The sequence below is a fragment of the Brienomyrus brachyistius genome, chromosome 18, assembly GCF_023856365.1.
Source record: "Brienomyrus brachyistius isolate T26 chromosome 18, BBRACH_0.4, whole genome shotgun sequence".
Lineage (NCBI taxonomy): Eukaryota > Metazoa > Chordata > Actinopteri > Osteoglossiformes > Mormyridae > Brienomyrus > Brienomyrus brachyistius.
The window spans coordinates 12,995,560-13,017,197 of NC_064550.1; the positions used below are offsets into that span (position 1 = coordinate 12,995,560).

The 21,638-nt window shown below is 45.5% G+C and overlaps 2 protein-coding genes and 2 non-coding genes across 10 annotated transcripts in view; all 4 read right to left on the bottom strand.

Moving 5' to 3' along the window:
• Positions 1-182: 182 nt before the first annotated feature.
• blmh (bleomycin hydrolase) lies at positions 183-9,795 on the bottom strand. Of its 2 annotated transcripts, XM_048983233.1 has the most exons (15): positions 9,496-9,795; positions 9,302-9,364; positions 8,971-9,022; positions 7,727-8,713; positions 6,741-7,025; positions 5,637-5,746; positions 5,366-5,507; positions 4,943-5,031; positions 4,719-4,811; positions 4,261-4,416; positions 3,789-3,947; positions 3,647-3,714; positions 3,387-3,504; positions 3,187-3,256; positions 183-3,054 (listed from the first exon to the last, which is right to left on the bottom strand). In XM_048983233.1, the coding sequence occupies exons 4-15, from the start codon at positions 7,734-7,736 to the stop codon at positions 2,906-2,908; spliced, it is 1,449 nt and encodes a 482-aa protein (XP_048839190.1). In that variant the 5' UTR covers positions 7,737-8,713; positions 8,971-9,022; positions 9,302-9,364; positions 9,496-9,795; the 3' UTR covers positions 183-2,905. The 2 variants fall into 2 exon arrangements, with proteins under 2 accessions (XP_048839190.1, XP_048839191.1); XM_048983234.1 differs by lacking the exons at positions 8,971-9,022; positions 9,302-9,364; positions 9,496-9,795 and having other exon boundaries at positions 6,741-6,938; positions 7,727-8,277.
• On the bottom strand, positions 8,795-8,869 carry LOC125713552 (small nucleolar RNA SNORD65). Its single transcript, XR_007383629.1, has one exon. It is a non-coding gene; the product is annotated as a small nucleolar RNA SNORD65 (small nucleolar RNA).
• Positions 9,095-9,170, bottom strand: LOC125713548 (small nucleolar RNA SNORD49). The gene has a single exon (XR_007383625.1). It is a non-coding gene; the product is annotated as a small nucleolar RNA SNORD49 (small nucleolar RNA).
• Positions 9,796-11,788: 1,993 nt separating the features above from the next.
• The window catches only part of LOC125712790 (rap1 GTPase-activating protein 2-like), a 37,577-nt gene continuing 27,727 nt past the window's right edge, over positions 11,789-21,638 (bottom strand). For 4 of the 6 annotated variants that reach the window (XM_048983230.1, XM_048983231.1, XM_048983227.1 and 1 more), the window contains 18 exons: positions 21,532-21,635; positions 21,350-21,428; positions 19,448-19,501; positions 19,259-19,342; positions 18,763-18,863; positions 18,343-18,472; positions 18,065-18,220; positions 17,329-17,400; positions 17,108-17,194; positions 16,697-16,837; positions 16,452-16,601; positions 16,186-16,295; positions 15,677-15,775; positions 15,451-15,574; positions 15,062-15,155; positions 14,793-14,863; positions 12,110-12,151; positions 11,789-11,991 (listed from right to left, as the gene is read on the bottom strand). In XM_048983230.1, the coding sequence (XP_048839187.1) occupies positions 12,143-12,151; positions 14,793-14,863; positions 15,062-15,155; positions 15,451-15,574; positions 15,677-15,775; positions 16,186-16,295; positions 16,452-16,601; positions 16,697-16,837; positions 17,108-17,194; positions 17,329-17,400; positions 18,065-18,220; positions 18,343-18,472; positions 18,763-18,863; positions 19,259-19,342; positions 19,448-19,501; positions 21,350-21,428; positions 21,532-21,635 (1,665 nt within the window). In that variant the 3' untranslated portion in view covers positions 11,789-11,991; positions 12,110-12,142. Of the gene's footprint in view, positions 11,992-12,104; positions 12,152-14,792; positions 14,864-15,061; positions 15,156-15,450; positions 15,575-15,676; positions 15,776-16,185; positions 16,296-16,451; positions 16,602-16,696; positions 16,838-17,107; positions 17,195-17,328; positions 17,401-18,064; positions 18,221-18,342; positions 18,473-18,762; positions 18,864-19,258; positions 19,343-19,447; positions 19,502-21,349; positions 21,429-21,531; positions 21,636-21,638 lie in introns of all 6 variants that reach the window. The other 2 variants (XM_048983229.1, XM_048983228.1) reach the window with 2 other exon arrangements.

Sequence of the window (21,638 nt, forward strand, 5' to 3'; positions counted from 1 at the left end):
ACACTGTCCCATAGATGTTTGCTACTCTCCTGAATCACTGCTGAGGTGAACCAGGTCAAAAAAAAATGGTAAAAGAGGGTTGAAACGACAGGGAGGAATTGCTTGAAATCTTGATTGCAGGACACAGCCCCATAGCAGATCTTTGTTTAAGCAGAGACTTGTAGAAAAGTGAAAAACACACCTTAGGAATGAACATTTCTTCTTTTATTCTTCATAGAGTAACCATACAGAAACTTAAGATTTTCTTTTAATTGGAGATTATAAATGGAATTAACTAAAAGCTCCACCCACTGTGCCCAGGATAACTGATTGGAACATGGATAAGATTTAATAATCATCATAATAATCTAATCCAAGGACATAAAGATCTGTATACTGTTGTATTGATGGTCTGCAGTAATGTAATACAGAGAGTTTCATCATTAAAAGAATGACCCAGTTTAGATTTTAGGAAAAGATAAAAACGCCAATCATTTCCCCCAATAACAAACACGTCACCGCACCCTATGAGCCTTTAGCTTTTGATCGATTAACCCCACCTCTTGTTACCTGAATGTGTAGAAAGGCACATGGCTCTATGAGTACGTTTTGTATGAGCCATAACCTGCTGCTGGTACTTGCGTTTCTGCTCCATCGCCCCCACCATTGGCCCCCCTCTCTCTTTCCCATCCTCATAGGCGCACCAATAAGCACCCACGTTTGTGATGAGTACCACGCTGGGTCTTGAAGCAACTACAAAATGGAAAAGTTCCATCCTTATACACTTCTGATGTTCCCATGAAGCAGGATAAGGATAGATTCACTCGAAAAAGAATTTGGGGCAGTTGATGTACAATTCCATTAAAAATATTGCTTCCTGCATCAGAGCCGATATCGAGGGAGAAGCCCAGCACCAGTTCATGTTAGGGCTCCCCCTCATCGCACACTGTGTGCTGTTACATTCACTCTGATGCTACAGGCTGCATTGAGTGATGAGTTGGACTTGGAGTCCGGTGCCAGTGTGCCACTTGGACCACCATAATCATGTGAGGGTAATTTAAGTGGCTCCTGTCTGATCTGGATGACATGAAACCACAAGCCAATGTTGTGTCCTCTGAACATAAATTATCAGTCGTTCTTGACTCACATCTCAGTTTTTTGCATGCCTGCTGAACAGGAAGTTGCTCTCTGGAATTTAAAAGCAACGCCAAAACATAACCCACACAGGTACAGGCAGATGGAGATAAGAATTCCTGCCGTCATTCCTCTGATGTCAGCATATACAAAGATATACGATAAGCGTACAGCCATTCTTGTATTCCAGTGAACTTCATGGTCTAGATCAAAGAGCTGGTTTACTCCTTCCCTACATGGCGCGATTCCACTGCACAAGGCACACCACACGCTGCCGTTAACCTCCGTTCCCATCAGCCGCTCAATCTCTGTACCACCAGACTCAGCTCAGGTTAATTTTTCAGATAGCCTCATATTTTTAGCAAAAATATAGCATCTGCCTCCTATAGACCCTGCTTCAGTGAATGAAGAGGGCGTACTGGCTTTGGAGAAACAATGTCAGGCAGCCGGTTCCTGACTTGTATCCCTCTGAATACATCATTCATCACAGTTTCAGAGAAGGAACTAAATGCAACAACTGAGATCCTGATTCTTTGTTAAAGACACTGAACATTCAGAGCACATTTAAGCAAGGAAAACACACCAAGCAATAAGGACAGCAAATGATACAGAGAAGTAACAAAACCATTTTATATGATACGCAATCATCTCATTTGAAAATCTTGGGGACTTGACTTTCTGCTGTACTGCTGTGCTGTACTGTCAGGGGAAGAGTCTTACAGTTAAATTAGACTTTCCCATCATGAGAAGAGCCCTCCTCATTAACATGCGTCAGGCAGACTCCAGCCTCTGTGGCACCCACCCTTCCACACGGTCTATACACATGCACCACCAAGTATGCACGAGTTAAGCTAAATTTGCATACAGAATGTTTCCTGTTAGAGATACAAGAAGACCAAGTTCTGGAATCGAGGATGGAAATTCTACACTGAAGCAATGCTGTGCTTGTTATAATCCATCCCGTGTATTTATTTTTAATCACTAGCCCATTTGGCAGCCCATAACCTTGGCAGAACTACAAGGCCAACTTGGCATATTCCAAGACCCATTAGGAGCACAGAGAACTTCCAATCACAACATGAATACCAGCACCAGAAGAGATGTGATCCGCCTAATATTTAGATATTTTTTTTAATAGAGGAAGACTAATGAAATATAATATAAAGCCAAAGCTGAACTAAGAGTGTGAAGGAACAGCTCTGGCAGTTCTGCAGGCCTCAGAAGTGCAGGTGCTAAGTAATCCAGCAACTCACAGGAGCACCAAGACCCTATTACACCATAGGGGTGCAGTGTAGACAGGAGGCAAGTACAGTACACGTGGGGAAAGCTGACCGCTAGCCCCAATGCCCCCTGGAATCCAGTGCAACGCCCATCTGTCACTAACACTGCTTTGTGCCGGCACACCTGTTCCAACTGACCATCAGACTCTTCGCTGAGTCAGGTGATCTTCTGTTAGACCTTAACAAATATACTGAATGAGGAAGCTGGGAACCACTTCCCTGGGGTTGAAAACTGGGTCTGATAAAACTTACAACCTAAGAAGATTTTAAAAAATTTCAAATAAAAACCCACTGCTTCACTGAACTGGAAACCATAACTGAGTTGAGAGAGCGAGAAGGCATGAAAGGGGAAAGAATTAAAATGTATTGTTGACTTTTCTTTAAAAAAAAAAAAAGGTGTCCTTTGTCTAGAGAAGTCCATGGTGTGGGAGTCTTTGGACGGATGAGAGAGAAGTGGGACGGAGGTGGTGGGGGGGAACCCCCCCTCCCCCATTAAAATTTTCATTTTTTCGTTAGGCGAGTGCTCCCATTGGGTCCCAGGCAGGAAGTACAATGGGATCCTGTTTCATCACCTCCAGTATCTCAGAGGCAACAAACTTCTTATCCACCACGACTTCGTAGACGTACTCTGAGAACCAGTCATCTGTCATGATGAGGTAACCTGCAGATTAAAGAAGCCAGGTCGGTTAAGGGATTGGGTTTGGAAACCAAGTCAATGAAAAGAGAGGCCTGAGGACTATGGATGGAAGATCAACCCCAAGGGCTTGAAAGAAGAAAAAAAAAACAGTTTCACCTTTATTTCCGCGATCGTCTCCCCAGGAGTTTTCCGCGCGCCATTTCTCAAACGTTCCGTCCTTCCCTTCCTGACAAGGAAGAGAGCGCAGTCAGTTTTGGTCCCGGAAGGCTTTAAGCAGAAAGATCGACTCTTCATTCCAGTACACACTGAGCCTGAACACAGGTGTGTGTCTGAGAGAGAGAGAGCTCACGGCAGACCTTGTCAGTGACAGCAGTCAGGATCATGGCATGGGTCATGAGCGAGTCGCCATAGATCAGTCTCTCGGCCTTGGACAGGTTCTTCACAGAGACTCCAAACACCAGCTCGTGGTTGAACCTGCGTGGCGCAAAAAAGCAGCAGTATGGGAAGGAGCACGAGAAAAGGTGGGGCGACAGGCAACCGGTGGAGAAAACAGACAACTGATAAGACACAAGCTCCTCGGCTGTTAGGCAAATGGGATCGTCTGACTGATACTCACACGTTCATGTCATTGATGCCCAGTTTCCCGTGAAAGTGCTTCCCCACGTCACAGCCAAACCACACCGCCTACACAGAGGCACATGTGAGGATTGGACACAAACACCCCCCCCACACACACACACACACAGCCCCGCCCCTACCTCGCCAGCCTTAATGGAATCTGCTGCAGAGTTCTTCAGCAACTGGATGGACTGGTTGTTATATAATGTCTTCCTCCCACCCACCATGTTACCCAAAAACTCCACTGTGTACATCTTCGAATAGGGACTTGTGGGCCGTGGGTCATTCACCAGGCACACCTAGGGGAGTCAGGAGGGCACAATCAAAACCTACAATACCTTCTTAGCAGAGGTGGAAATTGCAGGTCCAGAAAGTACAAATCCAGACCGTGATTTAGTTACAACCAACCAGTTGAGCATAAAGAGTCACAGTCACATAGTACTCAACTAGTTGGCTGAAACAAAAAACTGGTCTGGATTTTTACTTTCTGGACCTGAAATTTCCACCTCTGTTTCTTAGTCCTGTTAAACTGGGGAATGAGCCTGAGAAATCACTTTAAAGGCGGCAGATGATGATTAAAGGAACAGGGCAGGAATCCAGTGAGTGACGTACCTTGTCTTGGATGTTGTAGACTGGCTTGACATGCTCCCTGTAGAACTCCTGGGGCGTCAGTGGGCCGATGCGGTGGAAGTTCTTCTCCTTATCCCGGAATTCCCAACAGATGGTGTCAGGCGGGCTGCCCAGGCAGACACTGACTATGCGGAACACCTGAGTGCACAAGCGTAGAGCCAAGGGCCCATTATTACCAGAACGTGGGCAGAAGGACCATCTCACAAGGCAAGGTTCTATGTCACCGCTTAAGTGCTGCCAAATCTGGTCCATCAACATGAGGGATGGTCTGTCTGCACCTCGAGCTTGAAGAAACGTGGTGCCCACAAACATCCCTTAACCAGGTGGTCAGAAACATTCAGCGAGACCCATGAGATCTATCATGCACAGCCATCTAACCTGGTTACACAGAAGTTCCTCTGGGCAGCAAGGAAAACACACACGCACAGGCTAAAACTCACCTCCTCGATCATGGTGTCTATAGCTTCAGACAAGTCTGCTTTGGTGTAGCTGCTGGCCATTATGTCCCTCAACCTCAGACAGTACTCCCGGAGCTGAAAGAGACATGGGCATTCTCAAGAAAAGCCCGAAACACCAGGATATAATCCCTCATGGCCAGGAATCATCCTCAAAAGCAAGATTTGCCAGGATTCACCAGCAGAACTGGTCCTGTATGTCATCCCACCTTGTGATTGAGGATGTCGTTCATCCTCCGCGATGCCTCCGAGCTGTGAGACTCCGGGAAGCACTTCTTTGGAATAACTCCATACTTCTCTGCAAAAATGAAAACAAACAAATGAATAAACCAATATATACATACATAAATAAAAGAACGTAAGTGTGCAGTTGGGTTAATTCGGGGCCAGTTCTAGTTATAGGTGGAGTAGGTTGTTGCCTAGTGCCCCTGAATTGGCTGCGTTGTGGAGGAAGTGAAATGATCATTACTAGGGTAGCTAGACAGGCCTCTCTGGTAAAGCTTTGCCTAGTAAACCCTGAAAAGGTGGAGCTGGGTCTGGGAAGATCAATCTCAAAAGGCAGACTGTGGAGTCAGGAATAGGAAGGATAAAGGAAGTCAGAGAGAGGATGGGGGTAGGGGAGTCACACTTACCGATGAGGTTGACCAGCATGTCCCACTGTCCCCCATCATTTGTGGGATTAGACAGCAGGAACTGGACCAGCCTCCCTTCCACTGGTTCATTCCGAAGGGCCGTCTCCACAAAGGCGTGTAAGAAATAATAGCAGCGCTCCACCTGGTACGCAGAAGTGGAAACGCAGCTTAGACCGACTGAGGAGCACCGACATGGCAAAGCTGAGAGGGACGTCCTGTCTCCACACAGCCATCTAGGTCCTGGGGACCCGGCACCTCTGCACACGCTCACCTTATCCCAGAAGAAGAGGTAGGACTGACTGAACTCAAACTCCTCGATATTGAACTTCTTCATGAAGGGCAGGCGCATCACGTTGAGGCAGGAGAAGATCCAGCATCGTCCTGCAGGGGGACAAGTAAGCTAATGGGGTGTGTGTGTCTCTACTGTGCCGTGTGGCTGTGGGTTAAGCCTCTACGCCTGTGATCAGAAGATTGCGCGGTTCAAGCCTGGCCTCTTCAGAATAGTCCCACGTCTCTGGGCCCTTTAACAAGGCCCCTAACCCCCAGTTTCCAGGTTGCTGCAAGATGGCTGCCCCAAAGCACGACACCCCCCCCCCAAGCTTGCTCTCACCTGTATGGAGAGCAAGATAGAGGAAAGAAGATTTCCCTGTTATATTTATTTGTGATTCTACATGGGAAGCCCCCCCATGTATCTCTGGTCCCGTGGGAACGACGTCTGGATGATCACTGAACTTTCCACGTGTGCGTGGAGTACATTATAGTGTAAATTACACCCAGTCACACACATTTTCATTTGCATGGGCTTTGCAAACGTATCACCGAAATTACACTTCTGAGAGGTGCTGCACCGAGACATCGGTACTGTTCAGAATCCCGTGGACCGTCACAGTGCTCTGCTCCTGAAGAGATAACTGATAATTGCTGGTCGTGATATGTACCACCCATATATATATATATATTTTTAGTGCCAGTCTGCTAGACCCATCACATGCATAAATCACCTAAGCTAACTACTGGCTCGGTTAGTTATCTGTCCACCCAGCCATTTAAGCACTAGCTGTTATGTAAGCTGCCATTTTCTCTCGGTACGAAGGTCGTCGCCGGGTTTAAACCCAATGCAGTTCAGGGAAGCAGTACAGGCCACTCCCAACGTCAGGGAGTCAAGTGAGGTGCTTGACTTTAGTAATCATCTTAATGGGGTTCCCCCTTTAACCATTAATTGTTAATAGGATAATCCATTAACCCAGTAATCACAACTGCCCATGTTTGACACGAGTATTAATCTAACCTAACACGGTTACATTGTTCTACACCTGCCCCATGGATGCTGGGTGTGTTTTATTTCCTGTAATCTCCAGAACATTCCCAGCCTTACCAGAGCTCTTCTGGTTGGTGATGGGCTTGCCCTCCATTGGAATGCTGTGCTGGAAGATGTGCACAGTGTCCTGGACCGTCTGCCGGTGCAAGCAAACCTCCAGAGGGTCGATGCAGGTGGAGACATTCTGGGCCAGTAGGTAGCGCGGTTCTGCCTTCAGGCGCTTGGCGAAGGAGGCAATCTTGTCCTGGCTGAGTCCTGGGACAGGAGAAGTACAGGATGGGATTGGAGCCAGGGGATCAGAGTCCGAGATGATGGGAGTCACCATAAAGCTAGAAATTATACCTACAAAGATATGGAACAGTGAAGCAGGGCAGTTTCATATAGATTAGGGGTGAAAAACAGTATTAACTGAGCCACTGGTACCCAAATAAGTTACCGCACCAAATAGCTTAGACTTCATTGTCTGTTCTCACATACTGACTGTACATTTGGCTCGATTCATCCCCCAAACTTGTCCTGTATAGTGCGGTGGGGGTACGCCCTCATCGTACATGTCGATTTGAACAGTCACAGTACATTTACAATGGTGAGTATAGTTAGCACTGATGTAGCGTAGCCACAGCCCTGTCTCGCTATGCAGCGTCCTGGTATCAGTTATGGAAGATCTGAGATCGGGGTGGGGATGGCAGTACGGTACTCGTTAGGCGACCGATACGCTTAACCAGCCATTAGCGTGAATTAATGTAAAACACACCGAAATCAATGAGTGCACTCCGGATGTACCGAAAGTCAAACAGCGTTTGCTGAACCGTAGTGTCAGCACCATCGTCCAAATACAAAAATGAAAAGATCATTTTAGCAAAATAATACGCCATACGGGAAAACAGGATGAATTTTCCACTTACGTACAACACTAGAAACAATTTCTGTTAAAGTTAATATTAGGTTCTGACTTCACCGCGAGAGGTATCCCTGGATTATCTGGAAATCAAATGTTTTGAATTCACCATCTACAAATCATAAACAGATCCGTGCTGACATACCAGTGTCCATCGCTCCAGCGGGGGGTTTGTGCTGATCTCTGCTGAAGGGTCGCCGGATCGGGGGCTGATCGGTCTTTGTTTATGGCCCCTCTCACCAAAGCAGTTCGTGTCCCGGAAACAGGAAGCGGACCGGATGGCAGTGTGACCCGATGCTCAGCGCACGGACTCGCAAAAACGTTTAAAATCAGTAATTCTGTAAAATCGCAGTGGTATGGAGGGCTCCCTGCGCAGACTCCACAGGGATCACCAGATGAAATATTAAATTACGAACTACTGGTCAGGAATAGGCGGGAGATTTGAAACGGATTTATGTGACTTCAGATAGTATCGTACGCTCTTAACACCCCGTCGAATCAAATGGGGCTGAGACGGATGAACTGTCATTAAGCACTTCGCGGTAAAAGACCGGCTTTCGTGCAAAGAGCGCGCGCGCTCTTCGGGTAAGCTCGCCACTCGCGGGCAGTCACGTGTCACATGCAGGTCCTCCCAGCAGGTTCGTCTATTCATTTTAAACGTAGCCGTACCTTTGTATTTACCAATGATTCACGCTAACCTCTCCCAGAGGTGCAGTGGCACCATGAATTAAAAGTCATCGCAATACTGGATTGGTCCAGAATATACAAGCTATTACCCCTTTATAAACAAGTGACCAAAACATATGAAATCTTCAATGATCAAACTCAGCAGATTAAAAACCAGCAAAACAGGCTCAAATGTATACGCATTACCACTGCAATCTTACTCAATGCACACCCAGCCGAACAAGTGTGGTGAGAATGTAGGTCACGAATCTATGTGCGACTCATTGATGTAGCAGCTTATAACTTCACGATCCGATTCCATTTAGTAACAGCAAACAAAACTACAGAGTCTTTTTTCCAATACAAAATCAGCTTTATTGAACTCAAGACAGACAATAACTGCTGTGAGCGCCAGGCTTCCTTCCGGAGTGTCAAAGAACACAGGTGGTCTGGAGAAACGCCAACCCTGGGAAGAGAATCAGCCAAGACAATTAGTTGGGAGGGGGGAAAAACCACACAGCAAGACAGCATTTCACCGAAAAGGAGGTGTCAGAAAACCATGTATTCACCACTGAACAATCTGCCGGTAATTCCAGCTATTTCAGTTTAGGTTTCATCATTTCACATCTCAAACAAAAAGTGATTTTTAAAACAACGCCTCTTGAGCCACCGATTAAGTGACAGGCAATCGCGTTCACTTCACAGAAGCTGTAGCAGGCTTACCTTAACGGCCCAAAAAGCATCCCAAGAAGCGATCAACGGATGGGTTACGAAGCTGCAAAACAGAACAGACTAAATACAGAGCATAAAAGTACGTCTAGACGTTCCCACTTCGTCTTCTGCCATGTCTCAGAACTTTGGATAACAAAATCGTCAGTTATCGCATCAGACGGCACTTCCTATTCCACGTTATCATCAGCGGAACATGGCATACATAAATAAGTATACACAGGTTATATACCCCTGTCAAAGTACAGCTTACAGGCTGATGAGCAATCAGCGCTATTAGGACATTACAATGTGAGCTGGAAATATGTAAAAGCATAAGACTTACCCCTAGGAAGGCAAAGCAGATGTCGCCCTAGCTGCACAGAAAACCTCCCCTCTACTCATCGTCCTAGAATATAAGGGTAAAGATCGATCCACTAATCTAAAATCAGTTTTTAACAATACAACATTCTGAAGACTATGAATAAGACGGTTAAGCTTTTCTCTTTCCAAATTACAAAACCCAGAAGAAAAACTTACCCTGAAGAGAGACTAAGGGGAACAGGCATTTGCCACGTGCTTTTCGGCGCATGTAGTTCATGCCGGCAAACAAATCATATTGCTAAATTAAACGATGCATCATCCGAAAGCACATATAGGGAGATGCATATTTAAACATTTTACAAAAGAAACAGTTATATTAAAAAAATTTAACATAGCCACCGCCTCCCATGCCATCCTTGCGAACCCTAAGCGTCCTAGACTGAAAAAGAAAGAAGAGGGTCGAGCGCCCGTTTTTATAGAAGACCATGTCTGGTGACGTCACGAACAGAGTCTGTCGATTGCAATTGACGTAGCAGCACTTTTTCACAAGTAGTCCGTTGAGCAACACGAATATGGTTGCACGAAAGTTCCGCTCTGTTGGCTGTTTATTCTCAACAGAGAACTTTTGCGTATAGGATGTCAGTATTTTTAAAACTGTTGTGGGTAGTTTCATTTATTAGGTACCCCAAGCATTTGGTGGTTAGCACACACAGTTATTAGTTACGTCGCAGCAAACCAAATATATACAACGGGGGCCATAAATATTTACATAAAAGTGCTTAAAAGCGATATACAAGTAAAATAATGTAAAGGAAAAGCTTGTCAACAATGTCACATTACTGACACAAAATACCTTTTATTTACCAAACTCTATATAATACATAACATTCAAATATACATAGATAAGATTTCTTTAAATAGTAAACATTTTAACATTCTTTTATGTCGTATATATGCTCTGTAATTAATACACATGACAAAATAAAAGTTAATTTTAACAGATGGCAATATATTACTTTGGACACTGGGAATTGGAAATCTATAAATTGTTTTTTATATATATTACATACTGGATGTAAGTTGTACAATAAAAAAATGAGTAGAATGTTTTTGTTGCTTGATTCCCACTAGAGTTTTGGTTTTTCATAGGAAAGATGGCGGAGCGCTTAACTCGTGCTTGTACAGAGGAGTTGTGCTTTCACAGAACCGGAGTGTTTTGTTAGGCACCTTTTGTTTTTGATAACTTAAAAATATATAGGAGAATGTTTTGATTTTCCCACCAATTCAGTAGAGAAGGTTTAGGGGTTATATGGTTGTGGATGAATGTGAAATGAGATTTGTGCTTATGACTGAAATATGATTGGGGTTATCAGTGTTTTTCTGTGTTTACATTCGCTTTGACACGTACAGCGTACAATGAACTTCAAGTATTTCTTTCTTGCCCTCAATACCACACTTAAGATGGATGCCCTGGATATTCTTCCGGGCTCATCGGTGACGTCAGTATCAGTATGGGCACAATTCATACCCAGCCTTGGATCTGGTACCAAGAAATTCACATTCACTGGAATATGTTGCAAGTTGATTTTGTCTTGTCTTAGGTCAGACTTATATGGTTTTATTTTATTTGTTACTTTGTTTGAGACCCGACTTGGGGTGACTTTTGGGACGGCATCTCCATTCACAATGACAAATGTAAGTTGCCTTTTTTTGGTTGTGTGCACAAACATAACATCCATCCTTCCACACCCTGGACTGGATGCCAGTTCATCGCAGGGCCCACCCAGAGTCATTTGCTAATGGGCATTTAGAATTGGAGACTCGTGCCTTTGGACTGTGGGAACAAAACTGTGTCCCTGGAGAAAACCCATGTGACATGGAGAGAAAATGCCATGTACGCACACACACACACACACACACACACACACACACACACACACAAACAGATGGTGGCAAACCTGTACCCCGTAGTTTGTGTTTCAGGTTCTACGTTCGACTTTCAGAAATAAATTTAACTTAATTATGCCAAACCAGCTCACTAAGCCTGATTTCCTTCTTTTAATGCAGCCATGTGTTTTTCAGAGCTTCTAAATCCGACCAATCACAGGACACGCTGTGCTCTGTGATTGGTCATTCACTCCCGCTAAGCCATGTGACCCCTGGCACTAAGGTCCTCCTTAAACAAGCAAAGGGGACATTTGAATTAGGCTTCAAATGACAGACACCAGATGTTCCACTAAGTAAGACAAGGAAATGCGTGAGAAAAAGCCACCCAGAAGCTGTGGGTACTGGGCTCTGGTTTGAGTGGCAAATGCTGGATGAGGGTTTGCCGCTATCGTCAACCCTTGTGAGAGCTGCGTTTCTGGAGAACTAACATATTCCAGTTGCATTGCTAATTGCTAGCTTTTTTTTTTCCGCATGTGTGTGTGCATGAAAGATGTATCAATGTCATGTGGAAAGTTGGGACTTTTTCTGTAGAGTGATACAGAATAGCAATGATAAAAATCCATTAGATTATCTTTTTTATCTTCTTCGCTACAATTCTCTTAGCTCCTGTGCTCTTCAACTATGGAGATTCCGTTGCTATGTTGCTCCCTGTAGGTCTGATTCAGACCAGAGAATTAAAGCCTAGAGCGAGGATAACACAGACGGCTGATGCTTATTCCTTCTCCGATCCCAAACATGGTGTCAGTAACCGCATGCTGCTCCTACCTAAAGCAAGAGGTAAAAAACACTTAGACGGTGGAACAGGGCAGTGATTCAGAGGCAGATACACTGGAGAAATAAAATGCTCGGTAGAGGAAACAGAAAGCACTTAAACACACCATACCGTACTCTAATCAGGCCCAGCTCCATGCTTCAGCTAGTGTCCCTGTAAAGATAAGATGACACTTTGTCAGATGTCACCAAAACGTTAATTTCACTACAGACAAATGTATTCTATTCAAATAATAAAAAACGTTCATCCATCTACTTTTTATACCAATTTCTCCAATGCAGGGTCATGGGGGTCCAAAGCCTATGCCAGAAACTACAGGTGCAAGGCAGGGAATAACCCAGGATGGGGCGCCAACCCATCGCAGGACACAAGGCAGGGAATAACCCAGGATGGGGCGCCAACCCATCGCAGGGCACAAGGCAGGGAATAACCCAGGATGGGGTGCCAACCCATCACAGGGCACAAGGCAGGGAATAACCCAGGATGGGGCACCAACCCATCGCAGGGCACAAGGCAGGGAATAACCCAGGATGGGGCGCCAACCCATCACAAGGCACAAGGCAGGGAAGAACCCAGGATGGGGCGCCAACCCATCACAGGGCACAAGGCAGGGAATAACCCAGGATGGGGCGCCAACCCATCACAGGGCACACACACACACCCCATTCTCACACACATGCAGACCGAGGGACAATTTTGCAACTTCAGTTAACCTCAGCATGTTCTTGGCCATTGGCCACTGGAGAACCTGGAGGAAACCCCACGACAACACAGGGAGAACCTGCAAACCTCACACACATAGAACCCTGATGGAAACGCAAACCTTGGTCCCAGAGGCGTGAGGCGACCACAAACCACACCTACATCCCTAACACCAGTGTGAAAACTGCACCCTAATTTCTTAATATGACATTTTTAACATTCCATTGGACTATAGTCATGCTTACATTATTTACATTTACATTTTATTTATTTAGCAAACAGTTTTATCCAGCGCGACATACATTTTTGTAACTGAGGGTTAAGACCCTTGCTCGGGAGCCCAACACTGAATTCACTAGGATTTGAACCAATTACCATCTGATTATAGACACAGTATTCTAACCTCATGGAACTGTTTGAAGGCACAACCTGATATTCCCAGTGAAGTTTAAATATAGGGTCTGAAAGCAATACTGCTCACAAGTCTTTTCATGCTCCTCTGGCAGACCTCCAAAGGTACTGCTCATGCATCGTGTCCATAATGCTAGAGCAGATGGGATTAGAGCAGTGTTTGCCATCTTGGTTTTCAGCCTAACAGAAGGAAAACTGTACTAACTCATAGCACATCATTGCATGACACTCTGAATGGATGTGGAAAACAGAAATAAATGTCTGGTTGCCTGTTCCAAAACATTTTCTTCCATGAAGGAATGGAACAGGTTGTTGAGTCTTACAGCAAACAGTTAATGTGCGTGGTCAGTGATAGTGATTGATCTATATGTCCCTGGGTGTTTTATAGGATGAGACCTGCTTAATTTGTATCTTGTGAATGACTTATATTAGGTGCACATGATGGAAATGCAATGCCAAAAATCTTTTCTTCTGTTTTAGTTGTGCATTCAGATCAAAACACTCCAGTAACCTGTCCAGTTTGTTGGTTTTCCATCTTGATAATCCTGGTCGAATTTGGAATTTAGAATTTAATGATTAGTGGTCATTGTTGACACACCACAGCACACAGTGCACAACAACGAACCGTGTCCTCTGCATTTAACCCATATGTGACAATGTGACATAACAGGGGCAGCTAATTCAGCGCCCGGGGAGCAGGGCTTGGGGGCGGTACCTTGCTCAGGGTACCTCAGTTGTGCCTTGCTAGTCGGGGATTTGAACCTGTGATCTTTCAATTACAAGTGCGCTTCCATAACCATTAAACCACCACTACCACGTCATCTGAATATTTCTTCATGGAATAATTTTGTGTGTTCATTTTGTACAAATTTTGTTGAATAATGTGACTGCGACAACCACATCTTTAGCTCTATGACCCTCTTTATAAGTAAAAAAATGAATATCTAATTTATATCTAATCTATAGAAGTTTGCATAGAGATCAAAGAGTCAAATGTTGCCCAAAATTTAGCAGTTTCAAGTTCTTGGAAGGGCCAGCTATTGTACCCTTGAGCAAGGTAATATAAATGGCTCCGATAAGACATTCAGCATCATAAACTCCTGAGCAACTTTGAACACAAGCAGCCACTTAAGTGACTGTAAGTGCGTGTAAGACTATCAACATGGGTCTTATTTCACCAGTAGGTGGTGCTCTGTACTCGGCATGAAGGATGCAAAAATGTGCCAGAATTCACTGAAGATCAGAACTGGGCCAATTCAGTAGCCAATTAAGGCGAAGACGTATGCAAATGCATAATGAGTCATTTTTACACCAGAGAGCGTAGCCCCAAAGCACCACGGATTTATAATTATAAGAATGTTAATTAGGCGTCCTTTGTTCAGTTAATTAGATTCGTTAAAGGATGCAGTGAGGCTCCAGAAAATGCTGCGTTAAAAGGGACTAACAACTAGAATATGCTTTTGCAATTACATGGTGATTAAGGTGGCTTTTAAATTAATGTAAGTAAACAAGTTGGCCTTCATTAAAGAATATCATTCATTTCCCCTGACGTTCTCGTACTGAGCTGCCCAAGTCTACTTGTTTCCGGCAAAGTAAAACATCACGCCTTGAGTGGCTGGTGCGACTGAAATAAACCAAGTAAGACAAGGGTCATTTTGAAGGGGCTGACAGGAGGACTTACTGCGGCCGAGTGGGTCAGCTTGTCGAAACGGAACTTCAGGTTGGACCTTGGAGACGTTTTCCCTTTTCCGTCTTCCCCGTATGGGATTAAAAAAAAAACAGGATGAAAATAAGTTACAAAACAGCACCAAACGGAAAGAGCATTTGTGCGTGTGGTGGTGATGGATGCTGAGTTTGGCCTGTAAGGAAACCAGTTTCCTGATAGAAGATGATAGAAGATAGAAGACAGTGTTTATGGCTGGGAGGGCGGGGGGGGGGGGGGGGGCATACCTATGGGACTACGACACCGGATGACTGGGGTCCCCGGGCTCTGCATATCCACACTGAGGGAGGGGCTGTACACTGGTGGGTGTCCCATAGAAGCCTGGAATATTATAAGATGGGGTATGAGGGGGGCAGATATAGACCAGCACCAGTATGTAACTGCAAATCCCATCTACAGAGCAAACCTACAGCACCAGTGACTCAGTGATATCATGTAAGCAGTAGCAATCAGCTGGACTGAGAGCAAAGAAGGTTGTTGATTCAACCCCTGGTTTCTGTTTGCTGATGAATATTAGTTGCTCTAACTAGGTAGGAACTGAACCGAGATTATGACCAACTTAGGTATTATGTCGTCTCCAGTGCTCGGTCAGTATATGAAAGCCAGTCGCACTCACTGGGTCCAGCTCGTCCAGAGTCTCCCCTTCGCCAGCAGCACTGCTGAAGCTACTGGTGCTGGAGGAGGAGCGGGAGATGTCAGGTCTTCCAGTGCCGCTGCTCTCTTTCTGCTTGGTCCACTGCCTTTGGAGACAGGCACAGTCTGAGCCCTTGACCGTCCCACTTTCAAACCCTATTGGATCTGCCTATCAGATCCCCCGGTTCCCATCATGCTTTGCGACTCACTTCTCTTTACTGGGGTTGATCTCCGGAGAGCTGGGGTTTGACAGTGTTTCTGACCTCACCTCCTGGGAAACATGGCTCCCATCCGATATCTTTACGTCACTGCAGACACAGCAGTGAAAGCAGTCTTCAGAGCAAGAGCCATTGTTATAGCTATACCTCTGATATATCAGCCGAGGCGAGATTCTCCACAGGAGTCCCAGAGTGGTGTTTGTGCGTGAGAGCATGGATGTGTTCTAGGCACAAACGAGTGTAAAACTGGGTTACTGTAGCGTGGGCTATGAGAATAGCTGACATGTCAGAAAGCTTGAATATAATTGGCTTACCCATGTGAGAAACTATTTGTGATTGGCTTAATTTTTTAAATGCCTGTATATGATTTGCTTGCCAGTTTGAGTATATATGTATGATTGGGTAACCGATTCAAGTACTATTGTCTGATTAACTTCTATGTATGAGGATATGTGTGTGTGTGGCTGATCTGTACAATTGCCGGTGTGTGATTGGCTTACATGCATGAATACCTGTCCGACTTGTCTGTGTTGCTATGCAGCCGAGGGAAAAAACCTGACCGTCGCTTCACTGGGCTTTTCAGTGGCGACTTGGCTGCTGCCCCTGGGGGCTGAGAGAAGGGGAATGGGGGGTAAGATGGAAAAAAAAACGATTGTCTTATATTTTATCATGTTTCACATTTCAAAAGCCATTTTCTGTTAGATTTTCTTGTTGTTTTTTTCTTTTATTGCATATTTGAGGACACAGACACCCCACCCACCCTCACCGAGAAGGTACTTTTACTGGAGTCGCTGCTGTTCTGGGGCAGAATCCCACCACTCAGGCTGGGGGGGACCCCGCCGCCTCCCCCTTGGCCCCGGTACCGGTGCTGGCCTGCCATCGTCTCCATGGAGTGGCTTCGGACCCGCATCGCTCGCTGTGGGGGGGTGGAGGGAATGGGTCATGTGACACGCACTGTACCGCGACACTGACAGCGGAAGCAACAGGCCGCACACTGGCATGGGACGGCACCTTGAATGTCTCTAGCAGCCCCCCGTGGCCCCCGTTCTCCAGCTTGTCATCTTCACAGCCCCCTCCCAAACCCTGCATGGCCTGAGTCTGCCGGTGCAAATCCTCGAAAAGATGGTCCAGCAAGGCTGCCCTGGTCCGGCCCTGTCACAGCGGTGTGGAAAGACACACACATTCACAGCAAGGCTTATTTTCCACATCATTTTCTATCTATCTATCTATCTATCTATCTATCTATCTATCTATCTATCTATCTATCTATCTATCTATCTATCTATCTATCTATCTATCTATCTATCTATCTATCTATCTATCTATCTATCTATCTATCTATCTATCTATCTATCTATCTATCTATCTATCTACTTCCTATGTGGTGTTGCTGCATAACTCATCCCCAGGTTGTCCTCTCACCTCCAGCTTGGCGAAGCGATCTGACTTGTAGCAGGCGAGCTCTGCATTGATCAGCTTGGTCAGCAGGAACTCCCGAAACTCTGGACCCTGGGTGTGGGGGGTCGGATGTTTTAGCAAGCCCCCAGGAGTGTTTACCTCATCGAATGCAGATGGTTGGTGAACATGTGTCATGAAGTGCATCCAGATGTGGAACTCAAACTGCCCCCCCAATCCCACTTTACCTTCTTGAAAATGGGGGGATTGGGAAGGGGTGGCCCAAAGGTAGGCACATCTTCCCGTGCTGTGACAGACACCTGTTAGGGAAACTCAAGTGAATCAGGGAGCCTAGGTTAGGTTAGGTTAGGTTATGTTAAGTTAGGTTAGGTTAGGTAAGGTAAGGTAAGGTAAGGTTAGGTTAGGTTAGGTTAGGTTAAGTAAGGCAAGGTACGGTAATGTTAGGTTAGGTAAAGTAAGGTAAGGTAAGGTAAAGTACGGTTAAGTTAGGTTAGGTTAGGTTAGGTTAGGTTATGTTAGGTTAGGTCTGTTTTATCTCGTGATAAAATATCTGTGCTCAAACTACAAAATACGCACCAGAACCAAGGTGAAGCATAGTGACTATGTTTCACGATTGTACACTGTCAGGAAAAAAGAGTACCAATTTGTACCTTTGCTTGTCACTGGGACTGTACCCTCAAGGGTAGTTGTACCTTTTAAGATACATAAATGGACTACGAGGAACATTTTAGGAACATTTTTTACCATGGGGGGTACATTAATGTTGATTCTACCTTGGAGATGTTCCCCAGTGTCAATTTCTGTACCTTAGACTAAAAAATATATTTCCTTACAGCTGGGGTACAACTGGCAGACCGTTCAGCATGCAGCCCCAGAGACAAGCAAAGGTACAAACTGCTACTCCATTTTTCTGACAGTGTACAGCTGCCTTGGCAAGAATCCCTGCTACTTCTCAGCGGCTACCTTGTACGTGGTGTGCTCTGCGTCAGGGTTCTCCACCTGCACCAGGATGTAGGCGTGCAGGAAGTTAGAGGCGATCATGTCAGGCACAAAGGGCGTGGCCTCTTCCTGGAAGACGGCGGCGACGATGTCGTTCCCGATGTGACGCTTCCGCTGGAGCTGCGGGGAGGGGCGGCAGCGATAAGAGCGAGCTGAGCCAGGAAGAGGAACTGAGAAGGGAGGAAGTCATGCTGGCGAGAAGCACCACCATGCCCTCGCCAGGCTGAGCCGCTATTGGCTACCTGCTGGGCATCACCCTCTGTGAAGGGCAGCTTGGTGGAGATGTGGAACATGACCTCCATGTCCCGGAAAACTGTATAGACAGACTGTGAGCCCGTCTGACCATGGGAGACATCCAGACCCCCCCGGAAGCTGGAAGGAGGATGGGGGAGAGGGGAAAGGGTGAGGGTTAATAAACGAATAATAAACAATAAAGAAAACTACTATAGACTGTATATGTAAATGAAATCTTACTTATATCAGGAGTATTTCTAGGGCCGTGTGTGAATGTACATTAATTTGTATAAATAGGGTGTCCTCCTTCATTTTTTATACAAAATCCTCCAGCTAAGACTTAAGGGCAGCTTAGCCCTGCATTCCTCACAAATCTCTAGTGATGCTCCTGATATTTGGAGGCGGGGGGCCGGGGAGGTTTCTCTTACCCTTTGAAGTCCTGCAGCTTGATGCAGTCACCCAACATCTCCAGGAAGTCCCTGAAGGCAGGGCTCTCCTCATTGTTAGCGAAGAGCTCTTCCTCCAATACCTGGGGTGTGAGGAGAGCACATCAGAGAGTGGGGTGGGGAACAGACAGACAGACAGACAGACAGACAGACAGACAGACAGACAGACAGACAGACAGACAGACAGACAGACAGACAGACAGACAGACAGACAGACAGACAGACAGACAGACAGACAGATAGATAGATAGATAGATAGATAGATAGATAGATAGATAGATAGATAGATAGATAGATAGAAAATGATGTGGAAAATAAGCCTTGCTGTGGTTTTTAATCCCCAAGGATATACTTATGCAAGACTCTTCTCCCAAATCATTACCCATTCTCAATGGAAAAAGACCATCCTCACGTATGTACACTCCCAAAAACATCTGCAGGTTCCCCCTGCTTTGAAGGCCCATCAACCATTCCTCACCTGACCAAACCTCTGGTAGATGACTCCAAACTTGAATGTGTTGCTAACTTCATGTTCATCATAGTTCACTATCAGCTGGGAACCCTACGAACAACACACGACTGGTTCAATAAGCCATATCTTGGCCTCCTGTTGGTTGCGCATGGGGGGAGGCTGGAGAGTGACCTTTCTCCTTTAATCATAGCTTACCTTTGGATACAGTACTGGGTTGAACTTCAGGCCCGTGATGTCGTCACACAGCAGCTGAAGGCAACAAACACAGACATGTGGGTAGGTACAGTTATGGCCAAAATTATCGACACCCCTGGAATTTTTTTCCAGAAAATGCACCATTTCTCCCAGAAAATTCTTGCAATTAGAAATGTTTCGGTATACACATGTTTTTTTCCTTTATGTGCAATGGATCAACAACAAAAAAACTGGGAAAAAAGCCAAATTCGACATCATTTCACACAGAACTCCCAAAAATGGGCCGGACAAAATTATTGACACCTTTTCAAAATTGAGGGCAAATCGTTTTATTTCAAGCATATGATGCTCATTTGAACTGACCTGTGGCCAGAAACAGGTGCTGGCAATATAGCAAACACTCCTGACACCAGTTAAAATGGAGAAAAGTTGACTCGACCTTTCTGTTGTGTGTCTGTGTGCCACACCAAGCATGGAGAACAGAGAGAAGAGCAGAGAATTGTCTGAGGACTTGAGAACAAAAATTGTGGAAAAATATCAACAATCTCAAGGCTACAAGTCGATCTCCAGAGATCTTCATGTTCCTCTGTCCACTGTGCACAACATAGTCAAGAAGTTCACAAGGCATGGCACTGTAGCTAATCTCCCTGGACGTGGACGGAAGAGAAAGATTGATAAAAGACTGCAATGAAGGATAGTCCGAATGGTGGATAAACAGCCACAATCAACTTCTAAACAAATTCAAGCTGTTCTGCAGACTCAGGATGAAACAGTGTCAGGTCGATCTATCCATCGACATCTGAACAAAAAGAAACACGATGGCAGGAGACCCAGAAGGACACAGAAACATAAAAAAGCCAGACTGGAGTTTTCCAAAATGTACTTGAGGAAGCCAAAATCCTTCTGGGAGAACGTCTTGTGGACAGATGAGACCAAAGTAGAGCTGTTTGGTAAAGCTCATCATTCTACTGTTTACAGAAAACGAAATCTTTTGAAGAAAAGAACACGATGTACTGGAGAGTTCTGAAGTGGTCAGCAATGAGTCCGGATCTAAATCTGATTGAACACTTATGGAGAGATCTCAGAATTGCTGTTGGGAGAAGGCAGCCTTCATATCTGAGAGACCTTGAGCAGTTTGCAAAAGAAGAGTGGTAAAAAATTCTAGGTGAGGGGTGTAACAAGCTTGTTGATGGTTATAGGAAGCGATTGATTTCAGTTATTTTTTCCAAAGGACGCGCAACCAAATATTAAGTTGAGGCTGCCAATAGTTTTATCCAGCCCAGTTTTTGAGTTTTATGTGAAATGATGTCAAATTTGGCTTTTTTTCTCTGTTTTCTATGTTGCTCCAATGCACATAAAGGAAATAAACACGTGTATACCATCCATTCATCCATCCATTTTCCAAACCGCTTATCCTACTGGGTCGCAGGGGGTCTGGAGCCTATCCCGGAAGCAATGGGCACGAGGCAGGGAACAACCCTGGATGGGAGGCCAGCCCATCACAGGGCACACTCACACAGCATTCACTCACACATGCACACCTATGGGCAATTTAGCAACGCCAATTAGCCTCAGCATGTTTTTGGACTGTGGGGGGAAACAGGAGTACCCAGAGGAAACCCCACGACGACATGGGGAGAACATGCAAACTCCACACACATGTGACCCAGGCGGAGACTCGAACCCGGGTCCCAGAGGTGTGAGGCAACAGTGCTAACCACTGCACCACCATGCCACCCCACGTGTTTACCAAAACATTTATAATTGTAACAATTCTCTGAGAGAAATGGTGCATTTTCTGGAAAAATTCCAGGGGTGCTGATAATTGCGGCCAAGACTGTATATATTGGTTCCTATTGCATTCACAGGCCTGTGTTTGTGGCTAAAGGGCTGTTTTCGCACCTTGGCAATTTCTGGGATGCTGGGGAACCGTAACAGTCCTGCTAGAGAGATCTTATCGTGCAGCGTCTTCACCCGAGACCTAAGCAGACAGAGAGAGGCCCATGTCATAGTGAGTGAGTGCCCCATGCTACACCCTCCCACTAGATGTCGCCGGTGAGCACAGGGAACGGAGCAGCGCAGACCTGAGTATGATTTGCAGATGCTCCTGCTCCTCAGCCTCCTCATGCTTCAGGGACAGGACCAGTGGGCCCAGGCTGCTTGCTGTCCCATAGAAGTTCAGGTGCTCCTG